The sequence below is a fragment of the Physeter macrocephalus genome, chromosome 17 (assembly GCF_002837175.3).
Source record: "Physeter macrocephalus isolate SW-GA chromosome 17, ASM283717v5, whole genome shotgun sequence".
NCBI classification, from domain to species: Eukaryota; Metazoa; Chordata; class Mammalia; order Artiodactyla; family Physeteridae; genus Physeter; species Physeter macrocephalus.
This window is the reverse complement of record NC_041230.1, coordinates 15,080,802-15,099,615: the sequence shown is the minus strand read 5'-3', so window position 1 is coordinate 15,099,615 and position 18,814 is coordinate 15,080,802. Positions and strand designations below refer to the sequence as shown.

Genomic DNA, 18,814 nt, shown 5'->3' with positions numbered 1-18,814 from the left:
CTCAACCACTGCGCCACCAGGGAAGCCCCCTTCTTTTTTTTATATTCTTTCCCATTATGGTTTATCACAGAATGTTGAATATAGTTCCCTGTGCTATACAGTAGGACCTTGTTGTTTATCCATCCTATATATAATAGTTTACATCCGCTAACCCCAAACTCCCACTCCATCCCTCCTCCAACCCTCTCCTCCTCGGCAACCACCAGTCTGTTCTCTATGTCCGTGAGTCTGTTTCTGTTTCGTAGATAGGTTCACTTGTGGCATATTTTAGATTCCACGCATAAGTGATATATTCTATTTGTCTCTCTCTTTCTGGCAAGTATCTCTTTTGAACGTCGTGCTGCTTACCAGGTGGGAGTCCCTCAGCAGCTGCTGGAGGCATCTGGTGTAGAGAGCATTCACGGAGTCCTGCGCAACACAGAGCAGAGAGAGGTCACCCTCGTGATCCGAGGCCACGACACAAAACCCGGGACGTGTAACGTGTCCTGGGGCAAAGAGAACATTTCACAAAATGGATTTCCTGGGTGACAAGCTCTAAATCCTAAAGCAAGCTTATCAAATCAAGTGTGTGATTTGTTTTTCAACTTTTTTTAGGTACATGCATTAAAAGTAGGAAAAAAATTCCCCTTAGGGTTAACATAGATGATAACAATATTCATTTTTATACTTCTCTGTGATTTTCAAGTTTTCTACAGTGGTCTGTACTACTTTTATAGGTAAAAAGAAACATTTAAACAAAACTTCCAACAATGGAGGCAGCAAAGTTACAGAGTGAACGAGAGGGATCCTGGTGCTCTGAACTGGCCTGAGACAAGGCACGCCTAGCAAAGCAAGACACGGCTACTGACTATGTGATGACGGAGGCTCTTTCTTTCACACTCTCTGAAAGTTCGCTGGAAAGAGGCGATGTTCCTGTCAAATCTCTCTGCATGTCTTCCCAAAAACTCTCTCACATCTTCGATGGTTTTCAGGGAAAAGGGATCTGAGGGTGCTGAAGCCTCTTCTGAAAAAAAGACAGAGGGTCAGGCTGGCTGAAGGCTTCACTCTTTCCTAACAGGGCAAGTCCCACAACCCTTTGCCCTGCTCCTCCAGGATCTGATGCTCCATCTTCCACAGGAGGAGAAGGATGACCTTATCTCAAGATATCGCCCAAGAGCAGCCCAGTTGGGGGTCCAGAGAGCCTGGTCCTCTTGAAGCCCTTTCCTGGGACCAAACCTGAATTATCTGGGACCCTAGGCATGACCTGTGAGGCTGTGTGAGGAAGCCCTGATTCCTGACAATAAGAGCATCAGATAGGAGCGTTTGGCACATTAATTGTTATCTCCACTTCGTGGAGCACCAAAGAATTATTATCCGTTAAAAATAATGAGATCTCAAAGAGGCACAGCAGTGGGGCTGGGTGGGTAATAATGCTGTAAGAGGTAGCCCTAAAGCCAAGGCCCAGAGACAAAGCCAGGGCTGCCACTTTGCACAACTCCAGGGGGCGACATTCCCACTAAGGTCTATGTGTGTAACATCCAACATGTGCAAACATACACAGCAGCCTAATCCACATCACCTTGGCTCCAGATGACTTTCTGATTAAGTTTTAGGGGGAATTATTGTAAACAGTTAGGCAGGTTTCTAGCAGGCTCTTGAATATTTTATGGGATGTTTACAACAGCTGCGCCAGGAGGAAGTTCAACAAGCACGTTTCTCCACATCAGGAGAAAGGGGTTTTCTCCCAGAATACCTGAACTCTCTCTCTTTTCCAAAGGATGGGCTATGCACAGTATGCTGAAACTTTCTTCTTTTTCATTGTAGAAAGTTTCTTCAAAGAGAATGGGCACTGAGAGAAGACAGGCGAAACCAGCTCCTAGTTTAATCCTGTTTCCCTGGATAAAGACATCCTGGAACAAGAGAGCCGTCACTGCACCAGCAGCCCGAGTGACCGACGACCCCTCTCAGCCTGGTCCCCATCCGGCACTTCCCCCCACCCGCCTGCCTCTGCTCCAGTGCGGGTTTCCGGGGGGCGCCAACACTCTTCCAGCTTGCTTTCTGATACTAAAATGTTTTCTTCCCTCTTTGTTCACCCTGTCACTCCAGCTACATAGTACCCTGATCCTTTTCACACGTTGCAACCCAAAAGCACTGTACCCTCCGCAAAAGGAAAAAGTAAGAAGGTTCTCCTCTCTGAATAAGAGATCAGAATGACCCGATGCTGCAACCCGGAAGCACCGAAGGATGTGCACTGCATCCCCTCCATGGCTCATCACTCTGGCCGTGGCCAAGGTGCCCAGGAAGACCAGCCACGATGAGCCCAGTGCCTCTGTTCTCTTGGTAGGTTTGGGTACCGGGAAGAGAACAAGTAAACTGATGGGCAGCTGTGGTGAGCAGATCCCTGGCAGGAAAATAGCAGCATGCTTGGGAGTCACAGGGCTGCAGACCACCCCTCACCCCAGACTGGCGTACTGGTACCCACACCCCTGGACCCATCCCTCCTCAACCCCCGCCAGTGCCCATGGCCCCGGCTACACCAGTGTGGGCCCCCACTCCTGACTGCAGGTAGGCTGGGGACCACGGCCAGTCCTGACCAGGGATGGAACCTCCCCCTCTCGGAACCTATCTGCTTCCGCTTAAAAAAAAATAAGAGAATGCCTACCCCAAAGTTAACATCAACAATGAGACAGACTGACGTCACGTGCCTCCTGACACGATGCACTGAGAGAGATAAAACACCCTTCCGAGGCATTCCTACCGTAAAGGCATAACTGCGATCTAATCATGGGAAACATCAGAGAAACCCACACTGAGGGAGAGTCTACAAAGCAAGACAAAAATGTCAATGTCATGAAAGACACAGACTGAGGAACCTTTCCAAATGGAAGGAAACTAAAAAGACTGACCACTGAATACACTGCATGATCCCAGACGTGATCCTGGATCTAAAAAAATAGATCTTTTTTGCTATAACAGGGTACTACAACTAGCAGAATTTGTTGAAGGACAGTATGCTGGGACTTCCCTGGTGGTCTAGTGGTTAAGACTCTGCACTTCCAATGCAGGGGGCGCGGGTTCGATCCCTGGTCAGGGAATAAGATCCCACATGCTGGGGTGCGGCCAAAAAAACCAAAGAAGATTAAAAAAGGACAGTATGTTGGAGAAGCGTATTCTATCAATGCTAAATTTTCTGTGTGATCACTATGCTGTATTCCATAGGAAATACACGTTTTGAAGCAAAGGGACATGGTGTCTGCAACTCTTACTCTTTCTGAAAAAGGTTCAGAAAAAGTAATAATGTGTGTGTGTAGACAGACAGAGAGATAGACAGATGGACAGATGGGGATAGGGGTGAGGAAATAAAACAGATGTGGCCAAAATGCTAACAGTTGACCAATCTGGGCAGAAAGGTATGTGAGAGTTCTCTGCACCTTACTGAAACTTTCTATAGGTTTGAGATGATTTCAAAACAAAAAATTCTTAAATTAGAAATTCATCCCTGATCCCAAGGGCACTGGGGATAAACAGCTTGCTCTGACAGGGCCTCTCTGGGGAGATGTCCCAGCCACTCCCCGACTCCCCGGCAGAAGACCCATGGGCTGAGGGAGAGGAGCCCGGCCCCACCTCACCTCCTGGCTGCAGCCAGGACCCTGCTCCCCACCGCCAGCTCCTCCGCCCTCAAAGGTAGCAGGGCTGCTGTGGTGTCAAAGCCATCATGTAACACAGACATGAAAGGGTTGAGAAGCAGGATTCTCTCCCCACCCCCACTCCCAAACACTGAGTGAGTGGCCCTGGTTGACCCATAAGAAACGAAAGAATACCTTTCCATTTAAGGTCTGAAAGTGTTCTTCCACTGGGATCAAAATATAGGACTCAAACTGACAAGTAGACTGAACACTGCCTGACAGGCTTCCTTTGCAGGGTACTAACACCTGGAAAAAAAAAAAATTAGGGTGACTACTCAAGAGATGTGCCACTTACAACTTGAGCAGAACACAAGGCATCCAAAGATGCTCCAGCGGAACTGCCACGGGGACCTGCTGGCAGAGAGAACCTCTGGGGTCACTGGCCAAAGGGGCAGCAGCTGATCTGTTGTCACTGTGATGGAAGCTGAGGCCCCCACCCAGCCGAGGGAGGCAGCACACGCCTCTCCCATCCCAGGCCCTCAGACCGGAGGGCTCACTCCCACCCCGCTGGGCCCCCTCTGTCCTCAGCAGGCTCAGGAATGATTCCAGATGAAGAAACAATAGTTTGGAAAGTACAGAAAAGTAAAACTAAAAAATCACAAGGAATCCCACCACCTGAATGATAAACGCAGCACAATGAAGACAGTTTCCTTCCCATCTTCTTTCTATGCTTTTTTAAACTGAACTGTGATCACAGTTTGTTTTACCAGCCACAGAAATACAGTTTCCTATTGCAGGCTACCACCTCCACCACAGATGTCTCAGTTGCCAGGCTGTGTCTCTGGGGCAGGCTCAACCTGAAACGTGAATTTTGGTCCCACCGTGGCCACCATGCTGACCGGGCACCAGCGTCTTTGCTCAACGCAGCAAAGGCAAGGAGCTGCCCTGGCAACCACACGTGGATCTGTGCTTGGCCCGGGGACTCACGTTTAAGAGGAATCTCAGATTCCAGTGCCCCTGGAAGGCGACGACCAAAGTAGTGAAGTCCCTCAGAGCCCCAGCTCCTAAAGCAGCCTGGCACAAGGCAAGCAGCTTCTGCACTATCCCCACTGTACAGACAAGGAAATTGAGGCTCAAGGAAGTTCAGCAACTTGTCCAGGGGCACGCAGCCAGTGAGTGACAGAGCCAGGACTCAAACTCCTGCTCCCCACCTCACCACAGCCCAGTCCTGTGGCCTCCTGCAGGCCAGTGCTGGGAGCAGGGAGCACAGCCCAGCATCTGCTGGAGTTTCCTCTGTGAAGACACCACGAAACTCTGGGGCCTTCAAGAGCAGTTGTCATTAGGAGCTTCCTCAGGCAGGTCAGAAAGAGCTTCTCTCCCCACGAGGGATACGCCAATTGCTCACGGCAGAAAAGGGAGGCCCTCGTTGATGGAAGATCCCAACTGTCTATGAAGTGGGCTTGCCCCTCTGCAAAAAATCAAGACTGAATCAGACCCAGAGCTAGACTTAACTACCAAGTTCAGGAAATACAGAGACCAGAGGACCATGGTAAACACCACCACGGAACTGCAACCGGCAAAAGCCAGAAGGCAGGAAACTCTACAGGATGAATGACCTTGATACTTGAATTGTGAGGAAAGAAGGAAAACGAGGAAAGTGGGGCTTAGAGTTAAAAAAACAGACTGTGGTGATGATTTCACAAGTCTACACACATATGTCAAAATGGATCCAGTTTTACACACTGAGTAGGTACAGTTGTTCTTTTCAAAGTTTAGCTCAAGGAAGTTAGGAGGAAAAGAGATTTAAAAGGCATATCAAGCAATAAGAATTTACTGTATAGCACAGGGAACTAAAGTCAATATCTTGTAATAACCTATAATGGAAAAGAATCTGAAAAAAAAAAATATATATATATAACTCAATCACTTTGCTATACACCTAAAACCAACATAATAACTGTAAATCAACTATACTTCAATTTTTTTAAAAAAGGCCTACCAACAATCCAGAATAATGTGTGGATCACCTTTGGATTCTGATTTAAACAAACCAACTGGAAAACAAACAAACAAAAAATTATGAGACGATCTGGGAAATCTGAACAGTGACTAGACATTTCACAACAGTAAGGAATTATTGAGGAATTTTTTGGCTGTGATAATGGTACGTGATTATTTTTTTTAAGTCCTTATCATTTAAAACTACATTCCTACATATTTACAGATGAAATCACATGACTACCTTATATAATTTTCTGGAATTTGCTTCAAAATGGTCCTCTGGCTAAGGGGAGAGGGCAGCAAGGATAGAAGTGAGATGTGCTGGCATCTGAGCCGGGCACTACAGAAGCTGAGTGATGGGGTTGTGGGGTGCATTGCATGATTTGTTCCACTTGTACATGTTTGAAATTAAACATAGTAATTTTTTTTTAATTTTCAGATAGCCAAATTTATTCAACTAATTATTAAAATTTGAGTTTGGTTTTCCTGTTTTGTCTTCATTCAATAATCATGACACTGGGCACTGTTGGAGATACGGTGCTTTGTCCTCATGGACATTACATTCTAAGCGGAGGATACAGATTTCTGAATAATAAAACACATATTCCACATATCAGTAAGTTCTATGCAGAAAATAAAGCAGAATATCAGGACGGAGAATGACTGGGGTGGGGCAAGGGTTCGCTAACTCAGGTAGAGTGGTTAGGGAGGTCTCTGAGGAAGTAGCTTTTGAGCAAGGAATGGGTGAAGAGAAGGAACCACCAACTAAAGATCTAAGGAAAGAACATTTTTGTCAGAAGAAAGCATGTGCAAAGGTCCTGATGTGGGAATGGGCTTGGTGGTAGCAGATGTGGAATGAGAAATGGGGGAGAAAAACATTAAAATTTTAAATGTTAATGAAAGTGCAACTTAAAGAAAGAAACGGGAGGCCCTCAGGTATGAGCCAGAACTGAGAAACGGCCTCAACGTTCCTAGGCGGCCTCAAGGCAGCCTCAAGGCAGCCGTGAACAGAAAGAAGATCTTGGAAACCCGAGGGTTGGCCCCAGGCCAGGGGATAGCACAAACCAGGCCTAGGGGATGTTTACGCAGGCCAAGTGATTGCCCCACTCCAGCTCAATGGATGAAAGAGTCACATAGTCCCATCTGAGGAAGGGCCTCCAAGGGACCAGCAAAGTCTGAGGTGCTTCAGAGACACGCCACCCCTGTCCCCACCACACCTGTGACTGCATTCTGTGAGCCTGTTTACACACACCTTCTCTGCCCCCTTAGCCTGAATAAGGCATGACCGGCTCCTGCTTCACTGAATCCCCATCACCAAGCACACTGCTCACCATACGGTAGGTGCCAATCAGTATCTGTTGAGCGCACTGGGGGCCTCCAATTTCAGGGACTCCCCCAAAGTTTTCGGGCAGGCAATGCTGCCCGGAGCATTTCATTGCAAGCACAAGCCACGGCTGGCTCTCTGTGGCCCCATCCTTCTCTACCAGGATCCTGCTGAGACAGGGGTGAGGAAGCCAGCCACGGAGGAGTGGGGTGGAGCAGCTATGAAGCCGCCCTCCGGAGACAGGGCCAGGTGCCTGGGGGCTCTCGTGAGATGGAGCTTCAGACTACCTCTGGAACAGAGGTCATGGAGTTGGGGTTTTTTTTTTTTGTTTGTTTGTTTTTTTATTTGTCTGCGTTGGGTCTTGGTTGTTGCGCGCAGGCTTTCTCTAGCTGCGGCGAGCGGGGGCTACTCTTTGTTGTAGTGCGTGGGCTCCTCATTGCCGTGGCTTCGATTGTTGCAGAGCACGGGCTCTAGGCATGCGAGCTTCGGTAGTTGTGGCTCACGGGCTCTAGAGCACAGGCTCAGTAGTTGTGGCGCATGGGCTTAGTTGCTCCGCGGCATGTGGGATCTTCCCGGACCAGGGCTCGAACCCCTGTCCCCTGCATTGCAGGCGGATTCTTAACCACTGTGCCACCAGGGAAGTCCCGAGGTCATGGAGTTTTAACAGCCCGTGTGGAGGACACAAACTTTACAGTGACCAAGCAGACCATAAGTTAGGGACCTACTCAGTTCAGAGCTTAACAATAAACTTTTTATTATAGCCCCTTTATAAATTTTTTTAATAAGTATAGTCATTAAAAAAAAGAAAGAATAAAAGCAAGAAGCAGCATCAGTCTTATTACCCCAGGGTGCCCTCCTGACTCCTCCCCAGGCTGGGTCAGCCACTCCACAGGAGCCCATGACCACTTCTGTCCTAATACTCATCCCTCTGTGCTGTAAATGGCCTGTTTCTGGGATTCCCTGAAGCCATGCTGTGTTCCCCATTCATCCGTGTAACCCTGCAAACCCAGCACAGTGCCTAGATGTTCAATGTCTGTCACCTGAATCTGTACTAAACAAATCCTGAGAACTGGAATACGGACCTCAGCACCCTTAGCTCAGCTGTATGGGTATTTACTGGAAAGTCAGTTCTCTGGAACATGGAAGCCATGGCTGCTGGGTTCTCAGGCTAGCCCTCAGAAGCCTGAGTACCCCATAATTTGAGGGCCACAATAAAAGGACCAAATTTAATCCCCTTTTGTCATTTTTGTTTTTCCTACAGGCAAATGGACCCACCCGCAGTCCACCAGGGAAACCTAGAGAACTTTCGCCAAAGGTCCATGGACAAGAGACCCAGGGGTACAGCAGGCCTGCCCAGCTGGCTCTGAAAAAGCCACGGTGCATAACAGCTGGATGGTTACAAGAACAGGTGACCATGAGAAGCAGTGTGTGGGTGTCACAGGCCTCTGGGATTGGAATGGGGGGACGTTGGGAGAGGAGCCTCCACGGATCAGTCAGAGAGCAGATGGTGGAGGACGTGGAGGCAGTCCCATCAAAGGCGGCCAAACCCGAGGAGGGGCTGGGGCAGGTGAGGGGCCAGCCAACCTCCACCCTCAGCCGTCGTGTGAGGGCGCGGCCCAAGCTCAGCTTGCAGGGGGAAGGGGGAAGGCGGTTAACCCTGGGGATACACACATTCAAAAGTCGTGACTTCACATTTTTAGAGTCCACTAAAGAACTCTAATCCCCAGGGAAGATTCAGGGGCCGCCAAACTTGGCCCAAAGGCCAAGCCCCATGGAAGGAAATTCAGCATTCACCTGCTGAGGCCACGTGGGTCCTTCAGAGGTGGCAGAAAGAATGAGCGCTCTTCTAGAGGCCACTGGGATACTCTACTTTTTCATTCAACCAACGGACACGGAAGGAACACTATGACAGATTAGACAGGGATGAGCCGGGGCTCCACCACACGGCCAGCAGTTGGCAGGGGCTAGTCACCAACACCTGGCCAGGCTGAGCAGGATGGCGAGAGCTAGCTCCTTCCCACAGCTGACCTGTGCTGAGGAGTTGGCCTTGCTGATTCTCGAGTCCACCGAACGAGGCCAAGGAAGGCCCGAAATCTAGTGCTGCCCAATGTGGGCCCCAAGCAGCCCCTCATGGCTCTCAGTGGGGGCTGCAGTAAGGGGCCTAGGGCACCACTGGAATGCAGGATGACACAGCTTAAGAGGCATCTCTCTGCAAATTTCCTGAGCTGTTTTGCAGATGTGAACCACGCCCCCCCCCCCCCCCCCCCCCCGGCAGAAGGACTACTTTTTCATTCAACCAACGGACACGGAAGGAACACTATGACAGATTAGACAGGGATGAGCCGGGGCTCCACCACACGGCCAGCAGTTGGCAGGGGCTAGTCACCAACACCTGGCCAGGCTGAGCAGGATGGCGAGAGCTAGCTCCTTCCCACAGCTGACCTGTGCTGAGGAGTTGGCCTTGCTGATTCTCGAGTCCACCGAACGAGGCCAAGGAAGGCCCGAAATCTAGTGCTGCCCAATGTGGGCCCCAAGCAGCCCCTCATGGCTCTCAGTGGGGGCTGCAGTAAGGGGCCTAGGGCACCACTGGAATGCAGGATGACACAGCTTAAGAGGCATCTCTCTGCAAATTTCCTGAGCTGTTTTGCAGATGTGAACCACGCCCCCCACGCCCCCCCGCAAATGGAAGAACTACTAGAGGACCATGAGCACACAGCCCAGGCCTCCTGGAACCTAAGGACTGATAACCCCTGTGACACCACCCTGCTGCCTCACCATCAGCCAATCAGAGAACAGTGTACAAGCTGATCACATACCATTCGACCCCCCTGCCACTCCCGCCTTTAAAAATGCTTTGCCAGAACCTGTCAGGGAGCTCGAGGCTTTTCGGCACACGAGCCACCGCGTCTCTTTGCGTGGCCTTGCAATAAACCTTCTTCTGCTCCAAAAAAAAAAAAAAGTAGCATCTCTCATTCCTCGGTGTACCTGAAAGGAAGGTGACCAAAGTGATTCAAAATTCTCTTTTTGCTAAAGTGAACTCAGTTGGGTTTTCACTACTTGCAGCTGTAAAAGCACCTACTGCGCAACAGGAACCGTGCTATGTGCTGGCAACACAGTGATGAGCAAGACAGACAGGTCCCCCAGGGCTTCCTGAGAAAGAACAGCGGGGTCCGCAGTGTAGCATTTTAAAAAGAGAAAGTTACATATGATGACACACTCATAAAAAAAATAAAAAAAATAAAATAAAAAAAATAAAAAGAGAAAGTTACATATGATGACACACTCTTATCTAGACAACATTGTTTTTAAATATCATAGAACAAAGATGGGAAGGAAGTATTTCCCAAGCTGGGTCAGGCCCTCCCAGTTAACATGGTGGCTTGGCATCCTCTACTTTTTCTCTGTGACACTTACCATAATTAGTCACTATGTACCCACAGTGTGACCATCTCTCCCACTAGAATTTCAGCTCCGTGAGGGTAAAGATCCATGATGCCTATTCATAGTTTTGGCTGAATCCCCACATCAAACAGAGTGCCTTGCATACAGCAGCACTTAATAGCTACTGTGAAATGAATGGATGACAGTGAATGCCTTTGGTGAGCTTTATGAGATTTTTATTTTCTTCTTTGGAAACAGCTCTACTCTCTAATTTTTTTTACAACGAAGTTTATGACTTCTAAAATCCAAAGTAAAAAAATTCTGGGAGAAAGATATTAATTACAAAACCAATCATAAAAACAAGAAGGGACTTGAAAAAAAATCAGGCTTCTGAGGGCAGAGAGTTGGACTGGGTATGGGGAAAAGCCAGTTCCAAGCTTGCAGAGAAACCCGAGTTAACTGATTGCTCCATTGGTTCAAATCTTCAGCCGCCTGACACACCTAAGATCGTATCACATGGCAAGAGAAGCAGGAACACAAAGTAGAAGAAAAGAGGACAACGTAGGAAAAGAAGAGGGCCCAAGGCCACCCGTTGTGGGTGGCACAAAGGCGCCCAGCTTGCTGTGTCCCACGGTGTGTAAGTAAGATGCCTGCCAAGTTCACCAATCTGGGAACCAGAAAGACCTGCAGCACAGGGCCTGCCCTCCCTCCAGGCAGCAGACTATGGTTTCTCTCTTCTCTTGCTCCTGTTCCCTGGCTGCTCCTGTAGGCTTCTGAGGTTGTGGCCTCTATTACAAAAGTTCTCTCAGTTCTTTCTCTTTAGGAAATGCCTTTGAAGGCGACATACATGTGTGTGTATACACGTTCCCTTATCCTATGGGAGTGAGCACCCATCTCACAGACGAGGAGGAATATTATTTCTGCCCTGGAGAAGCCCTCCTGGTCCCCATGGAAACAAGAGAAACAGAGGTAAATACCGTGAGACCAGTGACAACAGGGGCTGAGAGTTCAGAGAAAGGATTACACCCTGGGCTGGTGCAGTCCCAGGAGGCTGCCTGGAGGAAGCAGCTTGGGGCGGTCCCTCTCTGCTCGTTCACAAATGGTCTGGGGCTTTGTGCACTTAGCAGGCCTGTACCTGACTCCCTCTAAACTTAACTGAAATCTACCATATTTGTGGCCTTGTCAGCACTGCTCGGTCCAAGCCTAGTGGAGAAGGACCACCCTCGGGATCGATGCACTTACAATGCCACGGGTTTGGGCCACCTTGTTGCACAAGTCAGGACGCCACTTTTGAAGAGCCAGATAGAAGGGATTTTTCAGGAGGTCCTCATCATACAGAGCCATATGGACTTCAGATGGGGCAAAAAGAGTCTCCTGGGACGAGAGAGGAAAAAGCAGTAAATGACCACTTTCAGAATGACCTAATACATAAAAGTCCTGATCTAACAATTTCTAAAAAGCATCCCTGACACATATTACTCTACACTACAGACCTAACACGCCATCAGGAAAGATCAAAGATAACCCACCAATTCTAAGATGACTTTTTTTACAGGTTAAATGTATAAATTATGTTCAGAAAATCTTCTTGACTACAAGTCACTGCAAAAGTAAAAAATGGCTGTTTTTAGAACATCATAGATGACCCAAATTATAACATTTTAAAGATATGCACGTTTTTAATGAAATATTTTTATCACAGAAAAGTAGAATAATAATGCTAACCTACCACCCAGAATTACCAATTCTTACCACTTTGCCATATTTGCCTCAGATTTTCTTTTCAGAAATAGTGTATCAGAGTAGACTGGATCCCCCATGTGCCCCTCCCCATCCCATTCTCTCCTCCCCTTTCAGAGGCAACCACTATCCTGAAGTGGTTTCTATATCCTTCTTGCTCATGTTTGTACCCCTTTTTAAACTCATGTACTCATAAATAATATAAAATCTTGTTTTTCAAAATATTTATTTATTTATTTATTTTTGGCTGTGTTGGGTCTTTGTTGCTGTGCACAGGCTTTCTCTAGTTGTGGCGAGCGGGGGCTACTCTTTGTTGCAGTGCACGGGCTTCGCATTGTGGTGGCTTCTCTTGTTGCGGAGCACGGGCCCTAAGTGTGTGGGCTTCAGTAGTTGTGGCACGCAGGCTCAGTAGTTGTGGCTTGTGGGCTCTAGAGCGCAGGCTAAGTAGTTGTGGCACACGGGCTTAGTTGCTCCACGGCATGTGGGATCTTCCCGGACCAGGGCTCGAACCCATGTCCCCTGCATTGGCAGGCGGATTCTTAACCACTGCGCCACCAGAGAAGTCCTAAAGTCTTGTTTTATGGGCTCCAAAATCTACATAAATGGTATCACACTATAAGTAGTTTGGAACATATGCTTTTCAATCACCATTATGTTTTCAAGTTCTAGCCATGCTGATCCATACACCTCCCATTCATTCACTAATTTCTGCTGTACAGTATTAAGTGAACATGACATAATTTATTTATCTAATATCCTATACTTAAGCTGCTTCCACATTTTCAGAATTAAAAACAATGCTAAAATGAACGCTCTTATACCCTTATGTGTTCCTGGAGCACATATCCAGGAATGTTGCTAGGAGAGACACTGCGGCATGCATCCACCTGCACCTTCCCCAGATGCTGGCAATGCTGGACCACTTCCAACCTCCATGCAAAGTCCATAAGCATTTCCCTTCTTCATGTCACATCCTAGCCAACGCTTCTTAGTAACGTCAGGCTAGCTCATTTCTGCCAGTCTGAGTATACAATAGTATTTCACTGTTTCTAATTTTCATTTCTCTAATGAAGTGGAACATCATTTCCTTACATTCTATAAACTACCTTATCATGTCTTTTGACCACTCTTCTAATGGGTTCTTGGCCTTTTTCTTATGATTGGTAGTTCTTTACATATCTGGAGACCAAAAGATGTTGCAAACATCTTCTCCCAATCTGTGACTTGTTTCTTCATTTTTCCAACTGGGTGTTTTCAGAAATAAAAGTGCTTGATTTTTTTTTTAACATCTTTATTGGAGTATAATTGCTCTACATTGTTGTGTTAGTTTCTGCTGTATAACAAAGTGAATCAGCTATACATATATCCCCATATCCCCTCCCTCTTTGCCACTCTCTCAAAAAGTGCTTGATTTTAATGTGATTGAACTTGTCCGTCTTTGCCTTTACTGATCAGTGCTTTGGGGATCTAAGGAAAGCCTATCTATCATCTTGGCATGCCCCTTTGTAAACTGACTTCACTATTCCCCCTCTGAGAAGGTGGAGTCGATTTCCCCACCCCTTGAATTTAAGCCATCCCTGTGATTTGCTTTAACTAACCAACAGACAGAATTGATGCTCCGTGATTTCTGAGTATCAACCTCAAGAGGCCTTGCAGATTTCACTCTCATTCGTTCGGCACCCTGAGACCACCATGCAATGGAGAAGCCCATGGGATGAAAACCCATGTGGGGAGAGAGAGGTCCAGGTAGTCCAGTGAGGACAGCCAACCCACCAGCTGAATGCAACCACATGAGTGAGCCCAGGTGAGACTAGCAGAAGAGCCACCTTGCCAGCCCACAGATTAACAGGACATAATAAACTGTAGCAGTTTTAAGTCACTAATTTGGGGGCTGGTTGGTTATGCAGCAAAGGCTATACCTGAAACCACATCCTTTCCAACTCCAAGGCCACAAAAAAGGTCCCTAAAAGGGACTTTTTTAAAGGTTTTCATCTTTAGGTCTTCAAGTCATCTTTATTTTTATATATGCTATATATTGGGCATATATGCTATATATATATATGCTATAAATTGGGCATCTAATTTAATTTTTTTCTGAAGGTAAGCTATCTTAGTCTGCTTAGGCTCTGATAACTAAATACAATAGACTGGGGGGTTCAAACAACAAACATTTATTCCTCACAGTTCTGGAAAATGGGAAGTCCAAAATCAAGGTGCTAGCAGATTTGGTTCTCGGTAAGGGCCCACTTCCTGTACCGTAGATGGCCACCTTCTCACTGTATCCTCACATGGCAGAGAAACAGTTCTCCTGTCTCTTCCTTTTTTTGTAAGGCGACTAATTCCATCATTAGGGCCCCATCTTCATGACCTAATCTAACCCCAGTTAGAACCCAAAGCCCCATCTCCAAATACCATCACATTAAGGATTAGGGCTTCAACATATGAATTTGGGTTGGGGCTGGGGGTCACATTCAGTCCAAAGCATAAGCCACCTGTCCCATTGTCATCTTTTGTATATTTTATCCCTTTCACACTAGCTGATAATGCTACCTTTGTCATACTCCAAGTTCCCATGTATGTTTGGCCTATTTCTGGGCTCTATTCTGTTTCAATGGTCTTGACCAGCACCATCCAACAAATTTATGTGAGAAAGGTAATTACATATACATTATGCATAATTACATGTTATTTAAAATTTTCTAGTAGCCATATTTTTAAAAGGTGAAATTAAATTATATATCTTATTCACCCTAATATAGCCAAAATACATTTCCAACATGTGATCAATACTTTAAAATTATTGACATATTTTACATTCTTTTTACTTCTACTAACTCTTCAAAATTTGACGTGTATTTTACTCCTCAATTCATACTAGCCTCATTTCAAGTGCTTAATAGCCACATGTGGCTAGTAGCTATTACATTGGATGGGGAAGGGCTAGACCACATTCATTTACATGACTACAGCTTCATAATAAGCCTTGACATCTCATAGAGGAAGGTCTCTCCCCTTGTTCTCCAAAATTACTTGGTTATTCCTAATGCTTTATGATATCACATGAACTAGAGTCAGCTTATCAATTCCATGAAAATTCCTATTGGGATTTTTTATTGGAACTGCGCTAAATTTATGGACTGGAGAGCCAACGTCTTTATAATAATGAATCTTATCATCCATGAACATGGTATGTCTTTCCACCTTCATCCTCTTTTATGTCCTCCAATTAAATTTTCTTCATTAAAGATCAAATAAAACTTTTATTAGACATTATTTATCTATTCTGTATAGATTTGCTCCTGTTGTGAATGGGGCCTCCAATGCCCCTGGTCTGCTCCCCTTACCATACATCAGTGTGGTTTTACTGAACTGTGAGAGAGGAATATGAAAAATGGGCACAGAAAAGAAGTCAGAGTTTTAGCCACATCATTTCACCTCTCTGAGCCTCCAACTCAGTCTGTATACTGGAGAATATGAATACCTGTCTTGTAGGATTCCCATTTACATGCTACCCTCACTATTTTTGCCATATTGTATACCAATGTACCGCCACTTTCTGCTAGCCCACATGGTGCCTTTGTGAGAATTACAAAAAGGCACCCCATCTTCCCAGTAGGTACAGTCCTGTGCCAGGGCACATGGCTTAGTAAGCAACTCATAGGCTATGTATCAGCCTAGTTTGCCAACACCTCTCCTCCCCCGGGCAGGACACCTGTGCAATAAATAACCTGTACAGTTGTACACAATGGCCCTATTGTTAATGTTTGACATTTTCCTTTTAAACACCTACTCCCATTTAAAATTTATTTGTAAAAGAACCCTTATTACTACTTTAAATGGAAAAATAGTATCACTTCCCATTAAGATCATCTTAAAATTAAAAATTATAAATCCAATTGACATTATTTAAAATCTGGCTACATACCACTGCCTGCCAAAGGTTCTGAACTTGAGCCTGAGGCCTCTTCTCTTCATTAAAAGAAGAAAATTAGCAACTATTAAAGAGCATCAAGTAAACTTACCCTTGATACAATCAGATGAATGAAATATGAGTGAAAAACTGAATTACTTTCTCATTATGTAACAGTATTCCCAAACACCTCTTTGGGAAAACACCAGAAGAGTATGCATATGTGCATTATGAATTCTATTCCTTATAGCTAATGTTAAAAACAGCCACCATTTGAGACCATCCTTGGTCAGGCACTGTGATGACGTCTATACATCCTCATCCCATTTTAATGTTCACAATAACTATAGATAATTAACTATAACTAATGCTCACAATAACCATAGGTATCATTAGCCCTATGTCACAGATGAAGAAACTGAGGGTCAGCTGGCCAACTCCAGGTTAGACAGATGTCAGAATTTATTCTAACACCCATCCTTTAACCACTACATTCATCATGTAAAATAATTATGCCTGGATTAGGGGTTATTTCATGAGCCACAGATGCACAGACTCCACACTTCATCTCTCCTAAAGGTAAAGTCCCCATGACAGCCACCCAGGCTCAGCATCAAATTCCCTCCAGCCTGAGCTGTCTTAGCTGCAGGCCATCCTGGGGACTGCCTAAAGAAGGCCCCTGAGCTCCCTGCAGATCCTCTTAGGGAGAAGAGCCTAGCATGAAAATGGCTACGTATAATCCCCTCACAGGCCCCAGCTCTGCAACCATTCAGGTATTTGAATTGTTGAATTCAATTATTACTGGAACCCAGATAATCCTTTTATGAGTCTCTACCAGAACAACTGGATAATATAATTTTGCTAGGACAGAGTCACAAGAAAACAAAATTCTTCCTGGTTCCCGACACAGCTGGTTCTACATGGCGGACCCCAAAAGTAAAGATGCCTTACCTAAAAACCACATGAGAAACAGGATGCGACAAGGTCAGACTAAAGCTGGGAAGGGACACTTCTCCTTGCTCCTCAGACAAGATGCTGGCAGAGCACCAACACCCCTGCCCCCAAGATGGGCTTTGATGGAGGAACTAACCACCTAACTGGGAAGCAAGAAGAGTTAAAAAATAATAATAATAAAACAAAACAAAAACAGAACAGTGCCAGGAGAGGTAAGGACGAGATAGAGAAGGGAGCAACAGGGAAGGGGTTGGGGTGGGGAGTGTGGGAGGCATCCTTGGCAGGGACCAGAGCAGGGCCAAAGGGTCAGGAGGTGGGAACAGGTTCCTGGTGAGCAAAGAAAACTCAAGAATAAACTTTTTTTGACTAGATGTGAAAATGAGCTCTGAGAAATAATAAGAATCCAAACAGAGCAGGTCAGAGAGGGGCAGCATGGGAAGGGAAGGGCCCTGAATACTACATTAAAACATTCAGTTCAAATGCATGAATGGTGTAAACACATAAGACTCTCAGCAAGCATTGCTCGTGAATGAGATGGAGCTGGCTGGTTTTCAATCCAAGTCATCTGCTTTCTCTTGGACATCAGTCTCCTGGAGGCCAATGACTGGATCCTCTGTCCGGGAGTAGGGATTCTAGCTGCAGGCCATCCTGGGGACTGCCCAGGATGTCCACCTCTGTCCAGCCACTGTCCAGCCTCTGTCCAGCCACTGTCCACCTCTGCCACCTCTGTCCAGCACTGTTCTCGACCTTTCTGTCCCAGTGTTAAAAGTATGTAATAATGCTTAATGCCAGAGTTGAATTCTTATATAGGGGTACATGCTTTAAAATAATCTGACAAGTTTACTTGCAAGAATTGGTTTTATATTTTAAAATACTGAATAACATGTAAACTGACTTTTCCTTGTAAAACTGGAAAGACATGTGAATCCTCATATATAAAACTCCTTAAAAAAAAAAAAATTCCACCCCTTCCTAAGTGCAAATGATGGGATGATTTATAGAAAATCCAGTGAAGTTAGTCAGAGATACCAAATAACCCTGCACGTGAGTTATCTGAGGTTACTCCGAACAAGACAACCAAGTGAGGCCTCAGACCGGTTCTGGGCATTTTAGGAGGCGGTGTGCACTCGTGGTTTTGTGGTCTTCAACCGTCCTGCCAGCCCGGATGAGTCTGGGTTGTCAGGGACCATCTGGTGACAGCGTGCAGCCTGCCTCAGCAGAATCCAGCCCAGGAAAGTCTGCACCTCCCAGAGATGCACTCCCTGCTGAAATCTCACTGCTGTGGCTTCTCCTGCCCTGCCGGGGCCCTGACCAAAGACCCCAACCAGGCATATTCTCCAACTGGCTTAATTTGTGACTCAGAAGGAAAAGGCCAAAAGGGAAAACTTTTTATACATCTATGTTTAATACAAAATGGAAGCAATTTTATGATGTAATGTGTGGTATTACAGTCAGTCACTTGTGTCCTTCTGGCCTGTAATGTCTCTGGCTCCTGTCCATATGTCTCTCAAAGCTCTTCTTCAAAGCATTATGAAGCCTCGCTGCCTGGCTCACTGCAGGCACGCAGTAACTGCTGGTCCACTTGAACAAAATGACAGTGACGTGTTAGAAAAAGATCAAGCTCCCAGGAAGGGATCATCTCTCACAGAAGCTGGAAATCCACCGCCCAGACGCAGGGGAGGGTGAGGGGCTGGCCCCAGGCGGTCCTGCAGGCACTGGCAAAAAGCCAGAAAAACAAACATGCTCAGAGCTGGCTAAACACAATGATTGCTGGAATGTGGAGGACCACCGTAGGAGAGAAGGCCTCAGGGCTGGAAGAGGGGTGTGACCACTCAGGAGCGGGGGGGGGGGGGGGGAGGAGTTTGGAGGAGCATAACTGCCCCTCAGATTGCCCTTCCA

General features: G+C 46.3%; 1 protein-coding gene and 1 non-coding gene across 2 annotated transcripts in view; one reads left to right on the top strand and one right to left on the bottom strand.

The window, feature by feature from the left end:
- The window catches only part of ANKRD27 (ankyrin repeat domain 27), a 55,873-nt gene that overhangs the window by 34,956 nt on the left and 2,103 nt on the right, over positions 1 to 18,814 (bottom strand). The window contains exons 2-6 of the mRNA XM_007101643.4: positions 11,554 to 11,685; positions 3,801 to 3,911; positions 1,733 to 1,889; positions 849 to 1,003; positions 349 to 408 (exon numbers count right to left, since the gene is read on the bottom strand). Coding sequence (XP_007101705.2) covers positions 349 to 408; positions 849 to 1,003; positions 1,733 to 1,889; positions 3,801 to 3,911; positions 11,554 to 11,685 — 615 coding nt within the window. The remainder of the gene's footprint in view (positions 1 to 348; positions 409 to 848; positions 1,004 to 1,732; positions 1,890 to 3,800; positions 3,912 to 11,553; positions 11,686 to 18,814) is intronic.
- TRNAG-UCC (transfer RNA glycine (anticodon UCC)) lies at positions 3,002 to 3,074 on the top strand. The gene has a single exon. It is a non-coding gene; the product is annotated as a tRNA-Gly (tRNA).